Raw genomic sequence first — 27479 nt, 5'->3', positions numbered from 1 at the left:
TTTGTCTTAGAGTAAATTTTGCAGAAAATCACTAGAGATATTTTCTGATAAATCCCTGGAGGAGTTTCTTGAGAAATCACTGGAGAAATTTGCGAAGAAATCCTCAGAAAAACTGTTGAAGGAATTCCTAAAGACATTCCTGAATAAATGATGGAACTCCTGGAGGAATGTCTGGAAAAGAATCGTGCTTTATCCTCGGAGGAATTTCTACCGCAATAAACACAGTTATTTCTGGTAACATTCAGGGGCAGTCTTAAATTACATAAGGAACTTCTGTATAAATCTCAGCAGGAACTTCTGGAGAAATTCGTGCACTGGTGGAATCCTAGTTGGATTTTTAAGAAGGGTCACAGTGAGAATCCATGGAAAAAAACTCAGGTTGAATTCCTGAAGTAATTTAAAAAATCCTGGATGCATTCCAGGAAGAATTCCTGGAAAAATTAAAAAAGGAATATCTGGAAGAATCTTTGAAGAAATTTCTAGTGGAATTCTTTCTGTTATTCTTGGAGAAATCCTTACAATATTTTCTTAAAAGAATTACTCCTGTATCTCAGAACGAAATTTCAAAGGAATCTCTGGATAAACTTCTGGAGAAATCACAGTAGTTTTTCTAGCGGAATCTGTAGAGGAAATCTTTTGGAAACTCCGTCAAATTGTGATGGATGTGTTGCATCAAGAATACCTGGGTGATTCTTGGCAAATACCCCAAGTAACACACTTCTCATAGAAGAGTCACAGCGGCGCAGGTTTTCATGACGCAGAAGTCACTGCGTTTGACTTCTTCTAGCAAGTAAGAATTCATTTGTTAGAAGTAAGTCACAGTGACTCCTGCGCAAAAAAAAACCTGCGCCGTCGTGAGTCTTCTGCGACAAATGTGTTACTTGGGACTCTTCGAACAGAAATAGTTGAAATATTGTAACTTTTTGGAGGATCCTTGCAGGAGTGACTGGAGAAATCCTAGTAAAAATTTTAAGAGGAACGACAGAATTAAACCTTGGAAAAATCTTGGACAGAACAAATCTTAAAAAGCAAATCTCTTTGAGGAATCCTACAGAAATCCCTTGAGAAACCACAGGGAAAATTCGTGGAGGAATCATATCAAGAACATGTGGAGCAACTAAGTCAGGCGTTCCTAAAGATATCATAGCAGATATGAAACTCAGTAAGAATTTATGAAGGAGTCATAGAAGGTTGAAGGATTCTTGGATAAATATCCTTAGAGAACTTCAGGATGAATCATATGAGGTATTTCATGAGGCACTCAGGCAGGAACTCCTGGGTGAATTCCCGAATTATTTCTAGAGGAATCCCGAGAGGAATTCCTGGAGACATCATCGGATTATAATTTTGCCTGCGTCATATCGATGTCTTACTTATAAACACACCAATAGATAACGCTTGACGTTTGACCAGTTCTAGATGCAAAAAAGGAGAAGAATCTTGATTTATGTGACATTGGCTTAAATAGTTAAATATAAAGAGACATATGCTAAGTATTCGACTTATGTATGATCTTACAAACATTTAAAAATATATAAAATTCAATGATAAAAAAATATATACATAAGAAAGGCTGGAAATCACTGTTGGGTGATTAACATAATCTTTTTGATAATTTTCTTTTCAAAATATGTATTTAAAACGAAATTCGTGAAAAAAAAATTTTGCTTCGTTATAACGTAACGAAAATAAAATTGCAGTTACGTTATATCGAGGTATGACTGTATTACATATCTGCATTGTTGGGCAATATTGAGATGGGACACTGAATCTCGTTAGCATTACCTACAAGCCAAAACATATTTTTTTTAATGAGTGGGGTTTACACTATGGGTAAAGTGCTCACTTACAATTTCAGTGCGTCCATCAAAATCAAACCGTATTCTCAACAATATCGCTGTCTTCGCCTATACGAACTATGGATGGATAATTAAGTAAACTATCGCAAAAGAATTAAGGACAGAAGGGGCAAAATTCTTACTTATAGAATTGGCTGGACAACTATAAATTCTCAAAAAACACTCCTATGTAAACAAAAGTGTAGGTTAGATTTCAGAAGGCGATATGTGGTAACTATTGACCTAAAATTCAAGAAATCTATCTATGCACGTAACTAACACCTGTGTCAAGCACACCTACCACTATTCCAGAGCACATATCAAAATTATCAACAAATATCTTCGCAATTTTCATCAAATATAAATTCTGTACGAAGCACTAAAAATCACCACGTCATCGCATCGCATCATCAAGGTACTGTTTGCCTAAATCTACACCTGACATTCCTGATGTCATTCTTCGGATCTGTCATGGATTCGCTCATTCCGATTTCGCCCTGACTGGGTTGCCAGTTTCGCAACATGCATATTACAAAGAGTTTATGATACCCAGGAGTCTTGATAAGATTGTTGTTCGTATACTCCTACAGGAATTTAGAATCGTTATTAGTCGACTCTTCGGCATAAATCTAAATTTTATTTGTGCTTTAGCATACATCCCTTGCATTATTCATGAAACATACTTAACTTACTAACAACTAATCCGGTTTAGACGGAAAACCTCAAAGCATTTGAAGGATAAACTCACGTTGCAAATTGAGAGATGAATTTGTGAAAAATTTACCCCTATTTTTGGTGGGATTCGAACTCACGATTCTGTATCTTTAGTCCGGCGCTTTAACCAACTAAGCCACAGCGTTTTAAATAGTTTTTCACAACTTAATCTTTCCGTTCGGATTCAAATGTCAACCTCCCGTACTTTCGCGGCCTCGCCTACGAACTACTAGCGTGAGCGTACTGTTCTAAGAATTGGCATTAAGGCTCAAATAACCATCATTCAATCATCAGCAATCATCAATTAATCAAAAGCAGCTTTCTTCCTCTAAGTCATAAAACCGCCATTGAAAATTATTTCACTGTTATCCAGATAGTGGCCAGAGGGCAGTGATATTTTTTTTTAACATTGGTTGAGATTTCAGCGAGAAAACTGCTTTTGAGTTTTAGCTAAACGATGATGGTTTGTTTCCTCTTAAAGCTGGACTGATGGGTGCAAGCTAAGTATGCGTTGCGTACTCAACGCCGACAGACGTTCCCAAGTTGACCGGAAAACCATGTTCTACCATCATCTGTCAAGCCTCCAATTGTTTACGTGCTCTGCGCTTGAGCTGAAAATAAATCTGCCAGTTCTAATCGACAAGGATTATCCGAAGGACTCAACATTCTGATTCGTCGTTGATCGACTCTCAAAACCAGTCCAGTAATCACCGATCCAGGTCCTTAGGATCTAGCGAGACAAAATTAACAATTCCAAAACAAAGCATTTCCAGCCCATGGTGTATTAGATTAAGTTTTTGACAATAACTAGGGGAATCAATTACCAGGAATAAGTTCGTTCACAACTCATCCGCTATTTTTTATAGTTTTTCGTCCTACAGTAGGGGTTCTGAAGTTTTTGAAGGTCACGATGTATTTTCATAATCCACCGTATTTTGTCGTTCGTCACCATATGGAGTTACTTCCGATCCCTGACTCTAAAGACTTCGTTTCTTTGAGTGATCGACTGTACGGTGGATGATATCTTTGGGGGGTTTATTGGCATTTCAGTCTAATTTGATCATTCAAAAACAACTATGTGTTTTCTTAATCCGACGTTTCGGTCCTTTTTGGACCTTATTCAAGGATTCTGTAATGTTTTATTAGTTAAGTATGACAATTCGTTTGTAATGACATAGATTGTTACCGAAAATTGTGTTGTTTTATCGTTAAGGTGTTTGTTTGAACGTCTAATCGTCATTTAGTGTTGGCTGTAATAGAAAGCTTTAGTAGATTCTCTCTTGAAAAGATTCTTATCTGTACTCACTTTTCGGTTTTAACTTTCCGAAAAACAAGTTTTAGAATAAAAATTGGAATCCGTTCCACTGTTCTACGCACTGATACAGTTAGCATACCGATTTGTTTGAAAGTTAAAACCGAAAAGTGAGTACAGTTAAAAATCTCTTCAAGATAGAATCTACTAAAGTTTTCTATTACAGCCAACACTAAATGACGTTCAAACAAACACCTTAACGATAAAACAACACAATTTTCGGTAACAATCTATGTCATTACAAACAAATAGTCATACTAAACTAATAAAACATTACATAATCCTTGAAAAAGGTCCAATAAGAACCAAAACCTCGGGTTAAGAAAACATATAATAGTTTTTTATTGACCAAATGAGACTGAAATGCCAATAAACCCTCCAAAGATATCATCTAAACACTTCGACAGAATCATCTGTTTGACCCAAGCCCGTGCACAAGGGGAGGGTTTTGGATGTTAACACCCCCCCCCCTAAACTATCGACGCTTCATACACTAGGCGCCCCTCCGCCTTTTGCCGAAACTGGGAAAACCCCTCCCTTGGCACCACTTCTGTGCACGGGCCTGGTTTGACCACATCCCTGACCGAACCACGCTTGCGATCCTGGTCACAGGTATGACATCCAGTTCCAGTATGAGTGTCTTTCTCATTCCTTTCGATGCTGTTCTGTAATTCTTAGGAATTCTTCTGGCAATTTTTCGGAAATTCTTCAATGATGTTTTTTAAAATTTCTGTGGCAATTCTTGTTTCGAAACTTTTTTTTGTGAATTCCATCGATAATTCCTTTACACATTTCTGTTTTTGAGTACTTCTTCAGCACTTGTAACAGAACTTATTTGGAAATTCCTTCGCAACCAATTCCTTAACAAATTCTTTTAGTTAAAAAACTAACATTTTTGCCAAAAGTTTAATTGTGCTTTCTTATAAAAGAGTTTGCTGCATACGTTTACTTTTTATATATTCGTGCATTTTAAATAATTCAAATTCTTCAGAAGACGATGACTTCATAAGCTCTTGTACAGCTGCTTTTGTTAGTAGGATATTCCTTTGACAATTACTCCGACAATTTCCGTTAAGCATTTTCTAAGAGGACTTGCATCGGAATCCTAAGAGCATTCCCACCGGAACTCTGGAAAGCTTTCTAGTAGAAATTTATGAGGATTTGAACTGTCATCTTCAGAAAACTCTAGGAGGATTTTTGCTGGAATCCTGCGTAGATTCCAACTGGAATCCTAAGAGGACTTGCATCAGAATCCTAAAAGCATTCCAGTCAGAATCCTGAGATGGTTTAACTGGAATGCTGTGACGAATACAATTGTTATGTTGAAAGGACCGGAATTTTAAGAGCATTCCCGACTAGAAGTATCTAACAAAAATGTGACATCTTTCTAACTAATCTTGATATTTATAACTTATTGTGTTATACTTCTGTTAGGAACATTTGGTGTACATAAATATTATAACACAATTATATCAAATTATGTTGTAAAATCTGATTATAACTCATTGTAATGTACTTAAGTTTCGATTCTTTGGCATGGAATAGCATTGTTTCAAAGTTATACCAAATTATGATAGAAACTAGTTATTTTAAGCTAATATTTATATCATGTTTTGTTATAACTTTGATCTGTTCATAACACAATAAGTTTCTTGATTACTCCAGGGTACTTTTTTTTACAATTTTAGTTATTTTAACATCATCCTACAGCTAGTTTATAACAAAATAAGTTATTGAAAAATTTTATAACATTATAACAGAATATGTTACAAACTTGATATAATTTTGTAGTCGGGATCCCATCGGAATGAGATGATATGATAATTCCCACTCTAACTTAAAAAGGATTCCAACTGGAATACTAAGCGGAGGAACACCAGAATCCCACTGGAATCCTGGAAGAGTTTTACTGAAGCTTTGTGAAGATTCAAATTTAAATCATGAAAGGATCGAAATCCTAAAAGCATTCCCATCAAATTCTGAAGATATTTGATATTTGTGAGATTGTTCCACTCAAATTTTAGGAGCATTTCAATTCTTTGGTAATTGCAATTGGAATCCTGAGAGGATTGACAAATCTTCCCATTACAAGAAATTCCCATAATAATTGTATTTCAATTGCAAGAAATTCTCATGAAAATCCTCGATGAATTTATACCGGAATCTAGAGATCAGCCCAGTTCAAATTCTATGAACATTTCCACCAGAACCCCAGAAGTATTTTAGCGGAATTGGGAGAGGATTTCTACTATTCTCTTGAGAGAACTTTCTCTGGAATTCTAAGAGGATGTCTACCGAAATTATGAGAGGATATTTATTGGAATTCTGTGACGATTCCCATTGGAATCTTATGACTTCTACAGGAATCCTTAGAGCATGCCCACCGGAATCCTTGGATGGTTTTTACCGGAGTTCTGCGAGGATTCTAAGTGGAACCCAGAGAAGATTTGCACTGGTTTCCTAAAAGCAATCCTATCGGAATTCTGGGAAAATCTACAGAACATTCACACTCAAATTGATTGTCTTTGAAAAACCGTTCGGAAATTGCTTTTGAATTCCTCAATCAATTATTTTGGAAAACCCTTCACAAATTCCTGCAGCACATTATTTGAGAGGTCCTTCAAGATGTCGGGTAGAAAAAAACGTCAGTAAATTAACACTGAGATAGCCCTTTTTTACGCAATACATTATGAACAATTGCGGCAATCTCTTCTGAAAATTTTTCAACAAATCCATGGCATTCGTCTGGCGATTATTTTTTTTTTTGATAATTTCATCGACAATTTTTATGGAAATTCCTATTGGGAATTTAAATCTGAATTCTTTCGTAAACCATTCTTAAATAAATTCCTTTAAAAATGCTAAAAAAAGCAATTTTAAATTGGAATTTTTGAAATTCCAGTGGAATTTCACATAGGAACTGCCTAATGAACTCCCAAACAATATTGCGAAAAAAATGTTATAGAAATTCCTATAATAATTACCTGTAAAATTTCAAATAGTTGGTGGATATAATATCTAGCTTAACTTCCCTTGATTCTGATTATGAAATTTTCGAAAAAAAAATAGAGGAGCTGGGATTTTCAAAAAAAAAGTCGTAGGAATTTATTAATAAATTGCCGCATTTTTTATCTGTATTAACAAGATTCCGAGGTTAGTTGATCATCTCAGAAATCGTGTAATTTCTGTTGGACAACCTACAGAAATTGTATTGGAACTATAAAAGTAATTCACCAAAAGATTTTCGAAAAAAAAAATTTGAAGGAATATGGTGAAATATACTTATTTTTGGATTGTATGCATCCAATTGGCGCCAGCAGCGAATAGTGTGAACAAGAACCTTTCAGTTCAGAAGCATTCAGTTTCCGGCGTTGACAGCCCGGCAGCGACACCATTTTTTGTATTCAATCCATCGTCTCTGGTACTCTCGGATGTCATAACTTTGCACCTCAAGCTCACGGAATAAGGGGTAACTGAGAACTGTCAAATCATATGATTAATTGCAAAACACGTAAATTGTTGGAAAACAGGAAAGTTTTGAAAGAAGTGTGTAAATAGAAATCAAGGACGATTTGGATACGCATTTTTTTATAATAGGTACATGCTCCGGAATGCTTGTTTCAACAATGAATTTCCATTTTACTAACAAACAAAAAAGAGTCATTTGTTGTATTTTCCGTTTGGAATCAAATCAAGCGAACTGTGCCGCACATCTTCAAAATAATAAAAACACACAATTCTATCACCTTACCCTGGTATCCACACACCAATGTGTGAACCTTCTACCAACCACGTCCCACCAACACTCCAACATCCGCATGAATTTGTGCTGGCGCAGAGGTATATTCGGTCAGATGTGGATACAAACGATTGCAATCATCATTACCTTACCCTTCCCCACATTGACCTGCAACCTGACGTAGCAGGCGCCATTGTCGTCTAAAAACAGAAGACCATCAACGCTCACACACTGAAGATGCCTGCTAGTCCCCAGCAGATATCTCATTGGTTCCTTGTGTGAGTGTAGCTGGTCTGGCGATACTGGAGTAGCATCTACGGGCGGTCAATCAAGCTCAAGCTCAAGCTCTGGAATGTCGATCTATTCTCAAATTTCTTCGCCATTTTTGTTTCTTTTTGAAAATTTATTCGATTGCTATGGAAAAAAAATCTCTGGCGGTTTTCTGGAAATTTCGTTGCATATTTTGTGTCAGTTCCTTTCTAGCAAAAATTCTTTAAAAAAATAGTAGTTATTTTTTGTGAATTGATTCGACAATTCCATTTTCATGTTGCTTCGGTTATTCTTTTGGAAATCTTAAACCCTTCTGATATAAATTTCTTTAAAAATTCCTCCAGCAATTCCAATTTGAGAAATTTCACATTGAACTGCGGAAAGAAGTCCCAAAGAAAAATACGTTTGAATTGTGAAAGAAATTCCTTATATAATTGGCTGAGGAATTTTCAAATAGATGGCGGATGTAATTAACAGTAAAAGTTCCGTCGCTATCAAACTTTGGCGATCGGAATTTAAAAATAAATTGAAGTAAAATGTTTTGAAATACCAGCAGTATATTTTTTATAGAATTAGTTTTATCAATTCACAAACAAATTTTCAAGAAATTTTCAAAAAACATTCCAAATAAATTGCCGAAGGAATTTCTGAAAGAATTGCCAAAGCAGTTTTCGTAGGAATAAATATAAATGCAAAAAATGCATTGGAATTACTGAAAGAAACTCAATTGAATTTTCGAAGGAAAACTCAAAAAGATTGCCACATGAACTTGCGAAGGAAACATTGAAAAAACTAAGAAACAATCGTCAAAAGTTCCATTTTTTTTTTGTGAAGTTCTACCTATTTGCTAGTTCCTTACACAGAAGTTTTAAAAGAAAGATATTAAAAAATATTGATGAAAGAAATCCAACAAACTTCTTCGGGAATTTTCCCTTTTTTGCCGAAGGAATTTTTAAAGAAATAATCTAAACAATATCCGTGCGAATCATTTTTGAAATTTCCGAAGAAATGAACAAGAAGTTCTGAAAGGATGACCAACAAAGTTTAAAATTATCATTTAGAAAAACTATCAAAGAAAATTAACGAGCAAATTTTACATGCATTTCAATTAACAAAGGAATTTGTTAAATAGTTCCTCGCAAAATTGCCAAAAGCATCCCCAAAGGGATCGGTACGGGTTTTTCATGCTAATAACCGAAACAATCCGTGAATAAATTGAAATTTTACAATGCGTAAGAAAATACTTATGCCAGAGAATTCAATAAAAAAGAGAAGCTTTCGGCTGACAGTTAAGGCTGCGGAACGCGAATGAAAAAAACCGAGAATGTCAATCTCCACTTTGGATCTTCGAATTTTTTACAAACTGCTGTAAACAAACATTTTACCGACGGGAAAGAGCGATTGATTTTATTATTTTAACAGCTTGTGCTGCATTCTGCAGCAGTGAAATCTGCACTTCAAAGTTGTGGGGTGTGATTTGAAGGTTGGTTCAACAAGTAAATCTGGCGAAGAGAAGATTAAACGGTGATGAAGACCAATTCGGCTAGTTGCTGTTTTGGTGCGGTTGCATTCGTCGTACGCAAACGAGAAAAAATGTCAACTCGTAAGTGGAGTGAAATTTAGCGTAATTATTAGATTTCCAGTGCTAAAGTCTACATCTTTTGCTTCCATGTAATGAGGCATTGACAAGGGCATGTCATAATATCTGTAATGATGGGTTGTTTTCTGTCGATATGACGGGAATAAGCGCATATGATGAAGTAAATGTTAACCCTGGTTGCAGCAGGCTGTGCGCGCGGATGACAGCAGAAAATTTTTGCGCTGCGTTTTTTGTCGTTGTCTCGTACAAATAAATTCGAACGATGGTGAAGGAAAAAAGTTTGTGGCACTACGCCACGAAAAATGATGTATAGTGATTTCAACGAAGCTGTTCTTAGTTTTTGGTGAAGATTTTCCTATGATAATTTATGTGCGAGTGAGAATTTGTAATTCGGTGTCGAAGGGTGAATTGGTGAAGCGAAAATACGTGTTTGTGGAACATTCGGACTTTGTCTCTTCGAATCAGAAAAATCGCAATTCGGCGATCGGGTGGATATACATTACGGAACGGATGGACAGCCGAATCGGCTCGTTCCGACCTTGGTTTATGCGGACGTCGGACGATTCATTTGGGTGAAAACATCCGCGATACCAACATCCCTTCGGGAAAGTTTTCTTGTTCGTCGGCGGAGAGGGTATTGCCCTTCGTGAACAGAGGAAAAATACGTTATAGAAGTATTTGGTGTGGCTTCGGAAGCTGAATATTATTCGTTTCACGTCGAAAGGCAAAATGTGACTCCGTGGACGCGTGCTTCGTGTGGGGATTTCAAAGGGAGATGCGGCTCTCCCGTTGCATTGCGGTACTTCAATTGTGAATTCCGCTGGCATGTTGGCTGACGCAGATTTACAATTCATTGACCTACTAATATTCGATATGGCGAAAAAGAATCAGTTTCGCTGGCATATTTGTATCGAGTTTCAGTTATTGGATGTGAAGATAGGGCTGTCAGCAGTATTTTTTTTTTTTTTTTGTCTGTATTAACGAGATTTTTAACCCTAGGCTAGTTCATCTCGGGACCCACGTTTTACTTCCCTTCCGAAGGAAGAACCCACATTTTGTGAGTATGTCGGGAGTGGGATTCGATCCCAGGTCCTCGGCGTGATAATCAAACGTTCTAACCACCACACCAGGTCCGCTCCACACTGTCAGCAGTAGAAGCAATGTGAATTTCGGTGTTTATTCCAGTACGTTGAGAGTTCCTGTGCAAAGTACATTGTAACACTCAGATGACGATGCAGCGTTAGCAGTTTGTGGTGAGATTAACCCGATTTATCTTTTTTGGACGATTTTTTGCAATGGCATTTTTCTGTATTATTATGCCTTGGTATATCCAATAACGCAGGTAGATCGTTTCACAATAATTCGTTACTACGTAAGATCTACGATCAATCTTTTTTATGCATTCTTGTGTAAAACAATAACCGTTGATGCCTGTCCAAAACCTGCATTCATTTTTTCTCCAATGAATGCAAATTTATTTCAAGAGTACTCAAGTTTTTTTAAAAATATAATCATTAATAAATAACCTCTACATTCATTACTAATATTTACTCTTTCAGCGGTAATAAGGTAAATGATATTACATAATTGAATATTTATAATAACTCATAATACGCTTTTTCGCCAAGGAAAGCATCACAATAAATCCCACCCAACTTCCAACTCCAGATATCTATGAAGTGGCCCAAGTTCTTGGACATGTTCTGAGTAGATATCTAATCAACATTTCCTCCCCATCCCCGCTGATCGTAAGGACCTGGCCAGGTGTCGAGAGTTCGTTAAATGAAAGGTTTGTCAAATCCCAGGCAACTTTTCTGGCGCATTAAACGTCTCTATCGACAGCCACCCCAGGATGTGTACGGTCGGCTATGCTATGCTATGCTATGCTATGCTATGATGAAGTAAATGTTAACCCTATCTCGACTTAAAGTAAGTTTTTGGTGTATTTATCTACTTAAGTAATGCAATTTTTCAGTCTTTATTTTTTCTCATCAGAAAGATAAATTGTGACCGTATTCTGACAGGTTAATCTTCCACCGCACACCGAACGAAAACAAACCGGAAAAACAAATCCCCCGAGCCGTCAAAATCAATATCAATCGGCATCAGATAACTCCGCAGAGGAAGAATCCACCAAAGTTTTGGTGTTGCTCCTTCAAATAAAAACAGGAAATCGACCGAAATTGCGGTAAAGAGGGCGATGAGCAAGAGAGGTTATGTAAAAATATTTTTATCCGACACCACCGCCACGTGTATGTCAAACCGAACCAAAGAGGGCGACACCATTCGTCTCCATTACGTGACGGGACGGGACAGCCGAGTTTATCACTGAGCGAGCGTGGTGTTTGTTCGCTCGGATGGTTGTAATTTTTCAAAAAGAAGTTGTTTGCGCAATCTGGATGGGTGCTGGCTGTTATCTGCATCTGTACCTATTTGGAGGGAATATGACAGTAATGGAAATGGATTGTGGTGGCAATCTGGCCATCGTTGGTTTCCGCCATTGTCGCGCAAATTAGCCGATATCAAAATCAGTGTAACGGTAATGAATAATGTTTTTCAAGAGCAAGAGTATCAATTACTTGACGCATGAGTTGATGTATACGGCCTATAGGCTTGTCTTTGCCTGAGTTCGGGATATGATGTATGTCACATAATTACTGAAGCTGTCAGTGGCGACTTCTAATCGCTTGTGATTTTTTTTAGATTCTTTCATTGAAAATTTGACAAATTTCTTCGATTTTGAAGAATAGCGGTCTGAAGACTTTTAAGGATAGCGAAGTCTCTGTTTTTTTATTCACAATCACCCAATTTTGCACAATTCTAACATTCCACCAAGCAATTCAGAACATTCCATCAACGTTCGATAATTTATCACTTTTAAAGCGCGAATAACCATCAGCGAAGTAAACAAAGCAGAAAACCACAACAGCGGCTGAGCTGAGGGCAGCCGACGAGATAGTAGGCTTTGAAAGCTGTATGTGTATCCATGGTAATCGAAATGTAATCAGAGCCCCTGCCTATTAGTTAGCAGGTCATACCCCTGTGTTCCTGGTGTAAATATAATTACTTGGGCATACTCTCTCTCTCGCATGCACTGCACACTCAGATACAAACAAACCCGTCGTCCACGCACGCATTTGTTTGACAAGTGCTGCGAAACCCCGCGAATGTAAACAAACATAAACAAAAACGCATGCTTTGAAAGCCAATATTGAGGGGGATAATCAGTGTTGACTTTTTTTTGGTTCAATAAAAATCTCTTCGAAAAAAAAAACCTTGATTAGAACTGATACGGAAGCGTGATTGGACAAATTTTTAGTGGCGACGATGAATGACGGTGATGACGGAGGAGATACGATGACATTTGCGATAAAAAGTAAGAAACAGTCTTTAGCTTAATTGTGGATTTCGTTTTGCGGTTCGCCTTTTAAGTCTGTCAACAACGATCGAAACAGATACCGATGCTTTAGATAGGCGTTTATCTTTATATAATCTACTAGTGTTTTAGGATTGTCGTGATATTAGATCGATAGATAAATGACATATATACACAGGAAGATAAGTGTGAGTGATTTAGCGTTGTTTTCCGTGTCGTGTTTTTCTAGAAGGCGCGAGTGTGATTTTATTGATTACAATAGATGAGAGAATTGTTTTTGTTTGTCTCAATACATATATTCATATATTCAAAACTAGAATTTAAGAGCTCTGAGCTATAGAATAGTCATTAGTTGTGAAGTGTGGATGTGACTGAGAGTGATACTTAATAATAATGAATACGCAGATAAACAGACGTATCACTTTTAATAAATTACTCTTAAAATCGACCTCACGAAAGCTTAACCGCCCAATAATAATCATGATGTGTTTGCGCATCTCTCACCAGACGGCGATAGTGAGCAATCGTCAACCAGGAGCAAAACCTTTGCGAGGTGATCAGATGAGAGTAATTAGAGTATGACGTCTGTTTCTCTGTGTGTCGGCTATTGTTACTTCCATTGAAGTGTTTTACCAGCGATTGTTAGTGTTTCTTTTTTCGTATGATAAACTGAAAAACATACAATTTATTAAATTGTTACGTTGGTGTAAAAATAGGAACACTGACAAACAGACGTAGCACCCACAAGGAATTCAATGGAAATACTTCGCTTATTTTACCCTTGTTCATGTAGCATAAAATTCCACAAAACATGCTAATGCCGTTTTTCTTTTTGATCCAGGTCCAACCTGGGTTGGAACTGGATGAGATCACAGTTTGAACCCCAACCCGACTTCGGTTTCGCTTGTACTAAAGTTTGTTTGACGTTGTTTGTTTACACATTTTCCGCCAATCCAGTTCCAACCCAGGTTCAAAAAGAAAAACGGCATAAATGTGCTAGAATTGATCATCAAATTACAAGGAAAACGACGCTTGCGCCTCTGGTTGTGAGATTTTAAACTACACAAATTAAAAAATAAACGTTTAAAGCGTGATCGATTGGATTTTTGCTGGTGTCACGTCTGCTTTATTGTGGTAGAAGCAAGAAACTGCAGAAAGGCTGGTAAGAAGAAGAGTCAGCACTCCATGATGGATAAGAGACAAAACGCCGAATGTCAAATCAAAACGTCAAATACCAAAATGTCGAAAGCCGAAACATCGAAAGCACAAAGCGTTGAAAACCAGAAGTTAAAGCAAATAGGGAGATCTTTATTATTTTAAAGAAAACCCATTCTTTCACCTCACTTTTTGTCTTTTCGACGTTTTGGTATGCGACGTTTTGTCACCCAATCACGGTGTTCCATGATACTTCACTGTATTCCGTGATACAGTAAGGACCCGATTTTGTCAGCACCATATTACGACGAACTTTTTGCTCTCATTAACTTACGATCACAATTTAAGCAATTTATTAAAACTCATCATCAAACTACAGCTGAGATACAGAACATAGAGGAATAAAAAGTTTGAAAAACTGTATAGGTTTTTGAAGAGAGCAAAAAATGTGTTCCGAGAAGGGGCTGACAAAATCGGGTCACTTATGTACTACATGGAATACCGTGGCAGTCTACGGTATCCCAGCTACTCCACGGTGGTACTCCACGGTATTCCGAGGCAATCCATGGTATTTCGTGGGACTTCACGGCATTCCGTAGTACTCCACGATATTCTCTGGTACTCCACGGTATTTTGAGACAATCCAGGGTATTCCGTGGTACTCTACGGTATTCCGTGGTAATTCACAGTATTCCGTAGCACTCTATGGTATTCCGTGGTTCTCCACGGTATTCCGTGGCAGTCCACGGTATTCTCTGGTACTCCACGGTATTCCGTGGTACTCCACGATATTCCGAGGCAACCCATGGTATTCCGTGATACTCCACGGTATTCCGTGGTACTCCACGGTATTCCGTGGTACTCCACGGTATTCCGTGGTACTCCACGGTATTCCGTGGTACTGCACTGTATTCCGTGGTAATTCATTGTACTTCATTTAGCTCTTCGATTCCTGCCAGCCTTCGTCTGCTATATAGGGGTTTGAAACAACGAAAAATTAACTCTGAAGTGATATTTGTAGAATCAGAAAGTGTGATAACGATTTTGGGTTTCATGTTTTACCATCTGTTGGGCCTAGAGTGCATTCTACTCCAGAATATCAACAGGATCAAAAGGAAATAAATATTATGCATTAAGATTGATTGATTTTACTGAGAGTGAGATTTCGAATGTGAGTGCGTTTTCAACAATGAAAAGAAATCAAAACGAATCATAGGTTTAATAGACTGAATAGAGTGACCAACAAAAATTAGCTTTATAGTGTGATACAAATCTGTCTCAGATAGTGGAAATCCATACGCTCTCATCTTTTAAACCGTAGTTTATAGCGATTTTTCCTCCGATTGTTATACACTGTTTTACATAAGTAGTTCATATAGATAAATTTTCCTTTGATTTGCGGTTTGCCGTTTTCTTACGAAGATTCCATAGATATGCGTGTGTGGTGTGTGAATACGAAAGAAATTTTTAGATTTCATCGAGTGACCATCGAACCTAAATCGTAGCTGGCCATGAGTGGAAGGAACACAGCGTCAACCAGGTGGCACTGACCAATGTCGGCTGTCATCGTACCCTTAGAACTGCAACCCAAACTAGTTGGATTTTAGTTTTTTTTCTGTTTCCCACTATCACAGTCAACATTTCCGTTCAATAGTTGATTTCTCAGTGTTTGCGCTTCATGGTTTTTCAATCGAATTAGTTTCCTTAGCCCGTGTTTTGTTGTCATATTTATCCGGCTTTTGCCATTATATTTTACTCAGTGTACGCCTCGTTACAGCATATAACCCATTTATAGATGCGCCTCTAGTTCGTTCGAGCACACAAACACACACATTCCCATTTACTCCCATAGAAACCACCGCCACCAATTGGACATCCCGAAGCCGCCAGGCCGGATCCGCCAAAAAGCCGTACCAAATAGTATCTAAAAGTAGTTTTTTTTTTCTTTTTTTGTTTCTGCATTTTTAGATTTTATGTGGTCGCTGGGGACTTTACCTGATGGTAAGAAAATTTTTAAATTTTTTACTAACTCTACTTTTTTCCAATCGAACAAAACAACAATAAGAATGTGATTTTGTCTCACTTTTTGAAGTTTGATTTCTTTCTCCAGGGAAAATCCTGTCTCTGGGTCTTTTTTTTTTAATCTTCTCTGATCGCATTGTTTAATTGACCGTAAAACCAAATTTCCGAAGAATTTCTTTGCGAAACATTGGACGAACTGATTCGAATGCCTTTTGTTTTGTTTCTTTCTCTGTCTCATAATTTTGGAGAACGGATGTTGTGAACGGATTGTACTATCGGAAAATTTTAAAATTTCTCTTACTATCAATAAACCAACAACGTCAGCGAACTATCGATAGAACTTTGCCCTATGTTTAGCTTGCCTTAACAATCTCTCTAACTATCTTAACTCTGTTCTATACGAACTCTCTATTACCACTCTATCTTTCTCCTTGGTTATCACTTTAGAGCAAGTAGTGCGCGCTTACTCCCATTCCCATTAGTCGTTTCCTTTCAGTGTAGATAACTGCTTGACTAACAAATACTACCACAGTTTTGGTAAGATTCCATAGAAATCGAAATCGATCAATGTTCGCTCTATTCACCATGATTGCTTTACTTTTCTCGTTTTCAGTTCTAACCAATATTCGTACCGAAACGTCAATTGTCCAGATAGAAATCAAACTAGTTCAAAATACTCTTAATGTTGTCTTACTATTCGTTTTAGATTTAAGTTTCTCTTCTCATTTCGTTCTGTTCTAACAAATTTCCATCTATTACATATTCTAAATCATATCGTTCGAAAGAAAGAAAGAATGAAAAAAGGAATCATTGATTGGTAGTTTCCAAAAACAAAAAAAAACTTTAAAAACACATAGTCCTGTAAGTATTCTAGTGGATGTAGTGATCTGTCACTTTGTGATGGCATTCGAACCAGGATTGGATGCCAGCTTTGAATCCAAGTAGATCCATAACAGAGAGAGATACAACACTGTTCATATGATTCTTCTTTCCAGGGCATGGTATACCTACTTTTCTTAGATAGAGATCGAGAGTTGTTCTTAAAACTTCGTAAACTGAGCATTTTCAGAATAACTAGCATTCCCGTTGAGTTCATCACCTTATCGAGAGATATCGTAACTTAGTTTGAGTTCTAGAGTAAAATTACTGCCTACTAAAGGATCAGATCTATATAGTTAGGAAAACGGATTAGAATGAGTATTAGATCCTTTTCGAGTATAGTGAGTAAATATACTGAGTAGAATTTGTAACACTAATGATTTCACAGTTGTTTCACAGATTTAGAGAAGCTGAGTTGTAGTTACGCAGTATGCGGCATCACATCGAGCGTATCCGAAAACATTCATTCGTTTATGATTATGGAAAATTGGAATATGGTAATTGTTAGAAAAATAATGGGTTTCACAAACTCACAATATTAAAATGAAAGCCATCAATAGTGTGAAGAAACAAATCCAAGATGTTCATTTTCCCTCCTTTTGCATTAGTGTCATATTTGACTAAAACCGTACACTACGTTACCGAGCTGTTCCCAACGTGATGCAATAGGAAGGTTAAGGTGATAAGGGGGACCGTGTATTTATATATCTTCTTCATGATCATCCACGTCGAAGTTTTGGAGACAAAAATCTCAACATCCGGTGGACTGATATATTCTAAAACTCAGTTGATTGTTCATAGGATGCTAGCAACCCAATTATCAATTTTCCAAACCATTTCGTGCAGTAGAATCTAAGATTTTCATCATCAAACTTTTGTACAATAATTGATGATGTTGATCATAATTTAATATGTTTAAACTATTTAGACATACAAACTTGGAGTCTTTTTTTTTGAACTTCTGTGAGCTCCTGTCGAAACTTATAAAATTAATTTCAAAAAAGGTAAGAGAAGCGACCCTTTTGAAAATCTGTCAATAAAGATTTGATTAAAAATGTTCTTTTAAATAATAAATCTCGAGAAGACTTTTAACTCTGGTAATAAGTAGTCCCCAAGCTGAGAAGCAGGCTTTGACTCAGTGGAGACGTTACTCTCAGAAAAAGAATAATAAAAGAAGAAGTAGGAGAAGGTCAAAAGAGAAAAGTTTGATATGTCGCAAGCTAGGTTTCAGAACTGATCAAAACATGGTCACTTCCCTGGGATCACCATCAGGTTTCTGAAACATCCCGGAGAAGTGACCAGTGAACTCAAAATCTCTTGAAACATGTATCAACAGTCTTGTTTTGATAAATCATGAAGTTTGATATGTCGAAAGCAAGGATTCAGATCAAATAACAAAGTGACCACATCCCTGGGGCACCCGAGAGCGTCGGAACAGCTCGAAGAACTGGTTAGTGCACCCAAAGCATATTGAAACATGTATCAACAGGCTTGTTTTGCAAAATCATGAAGTTTTGAATGTCGCAAGCTAGTTTTTGAAGGTGAATTATACGTTGCATCACTATCTGTAAAGGAGGCTACCGCAGTACCTGCTGTCATAAATCCGGAACAACGTTAAAATCGGAACCATGATCCCGCTTCCATTAACTAGAAGGATTTTGTGATCAACTGTAAAATCAGGACGAATGAGCTGTCAAATGTCCCCTACTACAGGTTTCCCCGGGGCACCTGGGTAGTTCCGGAAGTGGTCAATCGGATCGATTTCTCACAATAAGCCTATTTGGGCTATTCATGTTTTGAGTGAAAAATGTACCTGGCCGCTTTCGTGACCTCATAATGGAACCGATTCCAGAGAAATGTTCACAACTCCGTTGATTTTCGGTCGATTTTCAATCTTGATGAACTATTCTCTCAAGAAATGATTCTTCTTTCTTTGTCTTGACCAAAAATATTTTTTTTAAACCCAATCATTTCCTAAATTGCATGACAAAGTTGGCATATTGGACATGTCCCATGTATATCCGGATTATCTCCGTTTCCCTTTGACAATTGTCATTTCTAAGACCATATCATAAAACTACAATAAATTACCCGTGTGGAGCTACGTAGCCGTGCGGTTAGGGTCACCAAGCTTCTAATCGCACCATGCTATGGGGTGAGGGTTCGATTCCCGCTCCGGGCGATGAAACTTTTCGTGATGATAGTTTCTTCTCCGTATCCACTGGTGCATGCTCCGTGTGTCCGTTGTCAAGTGTTCAGTTTCATTCAGTCTGTACAGCTTCTGGCTGAAGACGGAGTCATGTTTTTCTTTAAAAAAAATGCTTCAAAAAGATTGAAAATCAGTCATTTTTTCACAAAGTTAGAGTAGTTCAAAGTTGACTAAAAATTGCTTATCTCAGTTATTTTGGGCAACCCCTGTAGTAGGTGTTAAAACGTACCATTGCCATTAGTTTTTTCATATTCGATAAGGCCGGATGCATTTTTTTTTCCAAGCCCTCTTATCAGGTACAAGAGAGGGGATACATATAAGTAAAGAACAATAAAAATTTAAAAAATATCCTATGAAAAAAAAATGATTTTTTTACTATTGACACACTAATTTTCAACTATTAAAAAAAATATTTGAAAGCCACTTTTCTAGTGAAAATGGAGTCGTGGAATGCATTTTTTTGTCACATGGAAAAAGAGGTGACATGAAACAAATTCAATATTCAAACCGGACAGATTGAATTGAAGCTCAAAAACCAAAAAAAAAAATATTTTAATTTTTGAAAAAAAAAATAGTATGGTAAGAGTTTAACGCTGTATTTATGAGGGCAGCCAATTTATTGCACCCAGCGTTCAGAATTTTCGCTCATTCTCGCGAAAATAGAATCCTCCCTTACGCCAATTTTCAGCGAAAATCTGGCTTGAAAAATCTCCCGCACAAAAAAATAAAATGTAAATATTTTTTTACTCACTCCCAAAGCTGCGAGAATTTCGTTTGCCCTTCGTCGGCCAATCATGCTGTCTTTCCTTGGCTTAGCACCGACGAAAACTACGATCCCTGATTGCACCCATAAGAAGCTTGAAACTCTCCATAGAAAATCAAAAAGCGCTTCATAAAGAATGATCAAGGGAACAGGGTGCTTTACAACTGGGAAGTCGTGGAAAAAACTCGAAATTAATGTGCGACAAGGTGATTTCCGCCGAGAACAAAAATGGGTTTTCAATTCGGCCACAAAAGAAAGGAGAATATCCTTGGTTGGTTAACAGGGCCAACCTCCCCAGAAAAATTACTTAAAAAGAACCAAAAACGACAGAAAATGCGAAAATGCTTCTAAATCTACCGGTTTAGATTTCTCCGATAAGAGTGTTCAAATACATTGGTGTTGCAGTGTAACTAAAACCCAGATATTGGAACAGCATCTTATCTATATTTACACTCCTGCTTTATCGACATCGAATTCATGTATACTTGTTTTAAGCCTATCTAGTTCATTTCCCTCTGTCACTCGCTAGCTAATTTTCATTCGGGTAGTGCTCAGGAAAATGTGCGGGGCGTTGTTCATTTGCCAAGGGGCAACTCAAATTTTATGCTGCAGCCTACTGCCGGGCGCTTACGCGTATGGCTAACGGTAGAGGCTAGTTTGCAGCGGCCACGCTAGATTGGCTGCTAAGGCTAGGGGCAAGATCTCACCATGCGCATGAGAAAAGAAAAGCATGCATACTATGTACTTACAGTTTGGACGCTGTACTTCGTGGGGCATTTGCGGCTATAATCTGTCCTATGCTACACTAACATATTAGAGGGAAATTAATAGGATATTCTTAATTAGTAAATAAGGGCACTTTCACACTTGTTCACCTTCTTAAACACACCACGCCGAGAATTACTGCTCGGACCGTTCTCGACTCTTCCACGGACCTGAACGAAGTTATCGAGTAAAGTCGCAAGGTCCTCAGATAAAGCGCAAGTTCTAAAAATATTTGTCTCCAGATATTACGTGAAATTAACTACACGCCTTCACGCCCACCAAAATCAAGAATCGTCGGGAGAAAGCATCCCCTTTCCCCAAAGTAGATCCGAACTTCCAATTCATTGCCCACCCGCAGAATTCAAAGTCAGGTCGGGTCAACGATACTTGAATAGAACTTGGACAGATCAATGTCCGTAGATTATCACATGGTCGCTTGGCTAAGGGTTTCTAATTTGGTGCCAGAGATCTCTCAGGAACTCATTCAGTTTGTGGTCTGCGGTGTGTGGCAAGGGAACTCAGTGAGTTCTAAGTTACTCAGATACTCAGATTCAAACTAGGATTCAAACATTGCTTTCCAGGGGTAATTCTATAATAAAATTCATTTATCTCTGGTGGTATGTACAAATCTTATTTCAATTCATTCATGGTACTGTAACAATATATTCCATGGAGGTGTGCAATGTTACCCATAAATAATTAAAGCATCCATACTTTACTAATAGGACATACATTTTTTCTCATTAAAAGTAATAAATTTAAAAATTACCTGACTTGTTGAATTTTTAAGTTTTTTCTATGATTTTTAATGTCAAAAGTCCACCAATTACTGCATAAAAATATTTTTTGTTATATCTGCGCCATAAAATATTTCAAACTCGCATGGTTTCTACGAAAAGTATCAAAATAAGCTAAAAAAAGTTCTATTTATTGGACGCACTAGTTACAACTCCCCAACAAAAAAAAGCTCAAAAAACTTACTTTTGAGAAAAAAGTCATTTTTAAAATAACTCAAAAATAGTAGGCTATGGAATGTTGACGTCTTAGAGAAAGTTGTTGATATTACCAAAATAAATTACTTTGCCGAAGACGCGCACAGACAAAACTAAAATGCTCAATTAAGCTCTTATGTTAAGGGCATGTTTGCAAAATCATCAACATGACAGTGAAAATGGAGGAATTCAGGTCCGGAATCTCAGGTTTTTGCTCTGAGCACGACGTTTGTTTGGCTAGCTTACTAAGGTCTGTATCCACAATAATCCGGACACAGAAAAACGGCTGTAATTCTGCAATAGATCGATAAAATTGGTCAAAATTTTCACTGGAAACTCTTTGGTGTATGTTTATTATTTGAGCAAAATTTGATGAAGATCGGTGCGATAATTTTGATTGTAGCTCAAAAACAAAAAGAGGTACATCCAAGCATTTTGTACAATTATGACCAATTTTCTTCTGCATGACTGATGGTTCTTTTCCACTGCAGTCCAAAGTACAGTTAGGATAATGATGAAATTTCGTGAGCAGTTATGATATTCATTCATACTCTTTCTTGCAAAATTTCATCAATTTTAATCAACTGGTTGGAAAGCTATCACTGCTGATGTGGGTGAGTATTTGCGAATATTTTCCGTATTTTTCATATGCTATATATGCCTATTCATAACTTTCGAATACCTCTGCCAATTTTTATGAAATTTTCACAGAAGTTAGTTAATCATGTATATATTATGTCCGCAAAATTTCATGATTATTGGAGTAGTTCATTCAACAGTACAATCGGAACAATAAGAGGTGCTCACTAATTGCTGTCGAAAGAACTAAAACCACGGTTAGCCCCAATACGTGTTTTGACTATAAAATTGTTGATAGTGCATCGATTTTTTTTTTGAAATTTTGCCGATGCAGTAGATGTATATTGAAAGGTTTGTGCTCAATGTTTCAGCCATTTCCTTTCCCGAACTTTGCAGGCTTAGTCATCTTTTCATTTATCGTCAAGGCTAGTTTCAACTTCGTAAGTACCTACTGGACAAAAAAATAAAAGAATTTTCGTGTTTTTGAAAGCTCTAAAAGTGGTTCTTGGGCGACTTTGACGAGAAATTTGAAACAAAAAGATAAAGCAATAAACCGATTTGTTCTAGCGTCACCGTATGAAAACTATGAAAAAATGCTCCAAATTTGGTCAAAACCTACGTCAAAACAGTTTAAACGCTTTATCTTTTTTGTTTCAAATTTCTCATCAAAGTTGTCTAAGAACCATTGCTAGAGTTTAAAAAAACACACATTTTTGTGCGCTGAGAATGTTGCTACGTCATTACGTTCAAAAGATATTGATGATTTTCTAAAAAACATAGGCACTTTTCAAGTATTTATCACTTGATTTACAAAAATAACACCCCTCTAATTTTTTGATGAGTTTTATAACAACATTTCTATTTTTGAATGCGGGCAAAAGATATTTTTATGTTTGCCCCAACCCGTCACAACACCTTTTAAAAAAACTATGATTTTTTAAGAAAAACGCCTGTCTCTTTTGAACCAAAAGAGATAACGACCATCTCAGCGCACGAACGTCTTCAAATGCTCTACAAGTGTTTCTTGGGCGACTTTATGAAAAAGCGAAACAGAAAAAGTTTACGCCAGAAAACTGGTTTTTCTTGAACCACCCTAAGCTAATTCAGAAAAATATCTCTAGATCGTTCAGTTTTAAAGCTACATGAAAAACGTCTTCAGCAAATTTGCTCAACATTGATAGATCTAGAACTTTCCCGAAGAATGTATATAGTTATTCTTGTAAATAAAAAAGTTTGATTCCCAATTTATTTGAAAATATGAACCACCCTAATTTTCATGTATATTGAAAAGAGGGCCTTATTTTTAGGAACAACTTTGTGGAGGACCATATTAATCTAGAAAATCATTTGAAGGTGCTGAATGCATCTTTTCTGGTTAATCTGTTCCGTGGAACATTGTGCATTGCAGAGTTACAGCCGTGTTTCTGTGTCTGAATTATTGCGGTGTGGATACAGTCCTTACAGGGGGTGGCCAAAATGTTTCGAATAGGCAACTTTTTTTTCTCTTACAGAAAGTTCAACATGATGCAACTTTTCATAGAGTGCATCAAAAATTCTCAAATTTTGACTGTTTGTCAACCTGTTATATGTACATCATTGGTACAAATTTGAGCTCGATTGGTTAATCTTTCACAAAGTTGGAACTATTCTAGTAAAACACCTTTTTTAGACAACTAATTTTTAAGCTGTCATATCTCGGAGACCAGTTAACCGAGTTGAATGAAATTTTGAGTGATTATCAATAACATATTGATGCTTGAAAATTCTTCAAAGCATAGGTTCTTTTTAGACTTTAAAAAAGTTATGATGATTTATTTTCACCTTACAGAGGAAAATGAGTCAAATTTACAATACTGCACAAATAATACTAAATGTGTTCTTCCTTTAATCTAAATGGGCTCTAATATATCTTATTATAGATATCTTAAGAACAGAACTAGAAAATCTTTGGATATCAAAAATAAACTTATTGACATAGATGTGAAAAAATGATTTTTTTCGAGAAATATCTGAAAATTGTCAATCCATCATGACTTTGTTCAACGTTGAAAAGTATCTATCTTTTATAAAATTTTCAAACAATAATATATTTTTGATAAACGTTCACAATTTCATTCAATTCGGTTAACTGGTCTCCGAGACATAACAGTTCAAAAATTAGTTGTCTAAAAAATAGTGTTTTACGAAAACGGTTCTACCTTCACGAAAGATTTACCAATCGATCTCAAATTTGTACCAAAGGTGCACATATGATAGGTTGACAAAGAGTCAAAATTTGAGAATTTTTGATGCATTCTATAAAAATGTACAGTTTGTGAAAAAAAAGTAGCCTATCCCAAACATTTTAGCCACCCCTGTATCTGCACAACTGTATGTTAAAATATCTTTGTGCCTACTACATACATGATCTACACATGGAAATTGGCCATTGACACAGGAAGCTCTTAGTTAAAAAAAAAACTATGGAAGCAATTTTAAAGAAGAACAAGAATAAGAAGAAGAATGTTTGTAAAAAACAGTAAGTGCAGATTAAATCAAATAGGGTCTGTGACCATTTCGACACTTTCTGCTAGACCCTATTAGAAAATCCATGCAAACGGTGAACGGATCAGCAAAAGGAATGAACAACTAACTGCAGTGCACATGCGTGACGAAGTTTTCTTATTTATCAAGTTTAGGTTTAAATTAGGATCTTGAAACCGTTAAACATTCGCCTCACTTAGCTTTTAAACGCTCTGAGTACGTATGACCATTAGTTAAACCAAGTAATGAAAAATTATATGCAAAGCTATACCTTGTAATTGTAAGAATAATAATATCAATTAACCAGTGTTATGGAACTCGAAAAATGGCAACACAAAAACGTCATAGAATATCAAATCCTGATGATTCCTCTTCTCAATCTTTCGATTCTTATTGCCACTTCATATTAATACACACAAACACATCCATCTCGATATACCATTCAATGCAACTAACCCTCGAATTTCTTTCTCTTCTCTTTTTCTTCTCGTTCTCTCGCACCGCAGGTTTCCCCGCCGCCGCATACGCTGCGTACGCAGCCGGTCGTGGCTTCTCCGGCTATCCGAGCTTCGGACTACCGTACCCCACAGGTAACCTAAATCTGGCCGCACTGCACGCCCACCTGGCGGCGGCGGCTGCAACTGCTTCCGCTTCCGCTGCCGGTGGCCCCCATCACCACCATCACTCCTCCGGCACTACCGGAAATACGTCCTCGTCCTCGACGACGGCGGCGGCTGCTGCTGCGGTAGCGGCCGCCACTGCCTCCTCCCATCATCTGCACCAACCGGCGTCGGCGGCGGCCGCTGCGGCTGCTGCAGCCGCCGCCGCCGCCCTACACCACCACCATCATCCTTTGTTGTCCTCGTGTCATCCCCTGCACCATCACCATCACCACCATCATCCGTTCGAACACCTGGGAACACTGTTTGCGCATCATGCCCCGGGCGGTGGACACTTGTGAAATGGAGCGAAGAAGACACGGGGTGGCGGCGGCCAAGTTGGGGGCAACAAGGCGGGTGACTTGGCCGCCACCGCGGGTGCTCTCGAACGAAAGCACAACCCAAAACAATGATATGAGGGGGAGCTGGTGGCAAGCGGATTGCTTCCACTGGCAACGGGGGACTCTTGGGGTTGTTGCGGTGATGATTCTGGTGATTGTTGCTACTGTTTTACTTGTTGCGAAGATTGTTGTTGGCCCGGTTGATTCGGGAGCGATAGAGAAATGAGATGTTTTTCATGGAAAGTTGCCTAAAGAGTTATTAAACGCATTCCTTCCGCGAAAAATGCCAAACTTTTTTAAAAATTGAGTGTATGTTAAGGAACTTTAAGGTTAAGAAATTTGCAATTTGGAAACAACAAGCTTTAACTCGCGTAACATTTGTTATTATTTGTTTGAATTGACGAGGTTACTTGTATGCCAAGTTGCATGCAACTTATGAAAAAGTAACCGAAAATCTGGCAACACGGAAGCGTTTCGTGTTTTGCCAGCCCCTTGCTACAACCGACAATTATTTCCGCCCACGCTAAACAACGAGAAAATTGTGAGAAAATTCCTGCTTAGCTGCTTTGGAGTGTGTGAAAATTACCCTAATTTTAGCGACAAACGGATGATTAGCGTCTCATTTACTAGGATTAGCAGAGGAATGCGTTGTTTTTCGCCCTACGATTGGTTGAACCGAGGCAGGACGCGTTTTGAAAACAGTATTAACAGTTATAGATAGAGAACGTAAAACGTAATCGAAACAGCATTTGGGCGCATCATTTTCTCCACTTGCGAGTGGCAACCTACGCAAGATTGTACAATATGGTGCAATCAGTGTGGCTTCAGCTAGTGGGTGGTGATTATGATGGCAACACTGCTTTCCATAATGATATGACCAGCTTTTCGATGCTTCAATACAAATGACAGAACATTAAATGTTTACCATTCAGTATTTGATAAGTTTGTTTCGAAGCTTGTTCAAAATAAAGAAAATTGATCAGCGGCTTCTTTTTAGAAAAAGAAGAAGAAGAGTTGCCAGAAACTCCTATTTGGAATCATTGCAATTTGTTTGAAGAAAAAGTGATGAAATTTTGTTGTTAAAAACATTGGCATTTAGAGTATCTAAATTTCAAATGGTAAAACCTAGAAGACCCTTCTAAATCGATCATATCATTGCGAAAAGCAGTTGGCATAGCACACTTATTCAATGCACCGAACACAGAGTAACATACACGTAATTAAACACTAGAGCACCGGAATTTTAATCTTTGTCAATTGACTATTACATATTCGCTTAACGAGAAACAGCTACTAGAGGAGAGGAAGTAAATGCATATTGATCCGTTTAGTAAGGCTCACAGAGGAGCAACTATCAGTAGGGAGGCATGTATATGCACGTCGCACCAATTTGGGCACATTGTGAGCCCTCAGTCAGTAATCTTAATCTACTTAGAGGCAGTTAGTGCATACACACAAACAGACACACAGTTATCTAGTCACCCGGCCTGGATGCTGTTTGCCGGACTACTTAATCTAGCTGAAAATTGCATAATTATCTCATTGTTGTTGGTTGGCTTTCTCTCGGAAGGGACGGGTGGTGGTAATGTTGCTGCTGCTGATATGCTCCGTTAGTCCTCTTACTGTTTCCATGAATTTGATTGACGGTTGGTTGGGAGAATGGCAACCCAGCCAATAATGGATGGCAGCCATATTCGGATCAATTGACGCACGTGATTGTAATTATTTCGAGCTATTTGGTTT

The 27479-nt window shown here is 37.5% G+C and overlaps 1 protein-coding gene across 4 annotated transcripts in view; it reads left to right on the top strand.

The window, feature by feature from the left end:
* Positions 1-27479, top strand: part of LOC109407762 (RNA-binding protein Musashi homolog Rbp6) — a 1431211-nt gene that overhangs the window by 1272497 nt on the left and 131235 nt on the right. For 3 of the 4 annotated variants that reach the window (XM_062853969.1, XM_062853970.1, XM_062853972.1), the window contains 2 exons: positions 15973-16005; positions 25243-25326. In XM_062853969.1, the coding sequence (XP_062709953.1) occupies positions 15973-16005; positions 25243-25326 (117 nt within the window). The remainder of the gene's footprint in view (positions 1-15972; positions 16006-25242; positions 25327-27479) is intronic. The other variant, XM_062853971.1, reaches the window with a different exon arrangement.

The sequence above is a fragment of the Aedes albopictus genome, chromosome 2, assembly GCF_035046485.1.
Source record: "Aedes albopictus strain Foshan chromosome 2, AalbF5, whole genome shotgun sequence".
Taxonomy (NCBI): Eukaryota; Metazoa; Arthropoda; class Insecta; order Diptera; family Culicidae; genus Aedes; species Aedes albopictus.
Note: the sequence above shows the minus strand (reverse complement) of the source record. Positions and strands in the feature narration are given on the sequence as shown.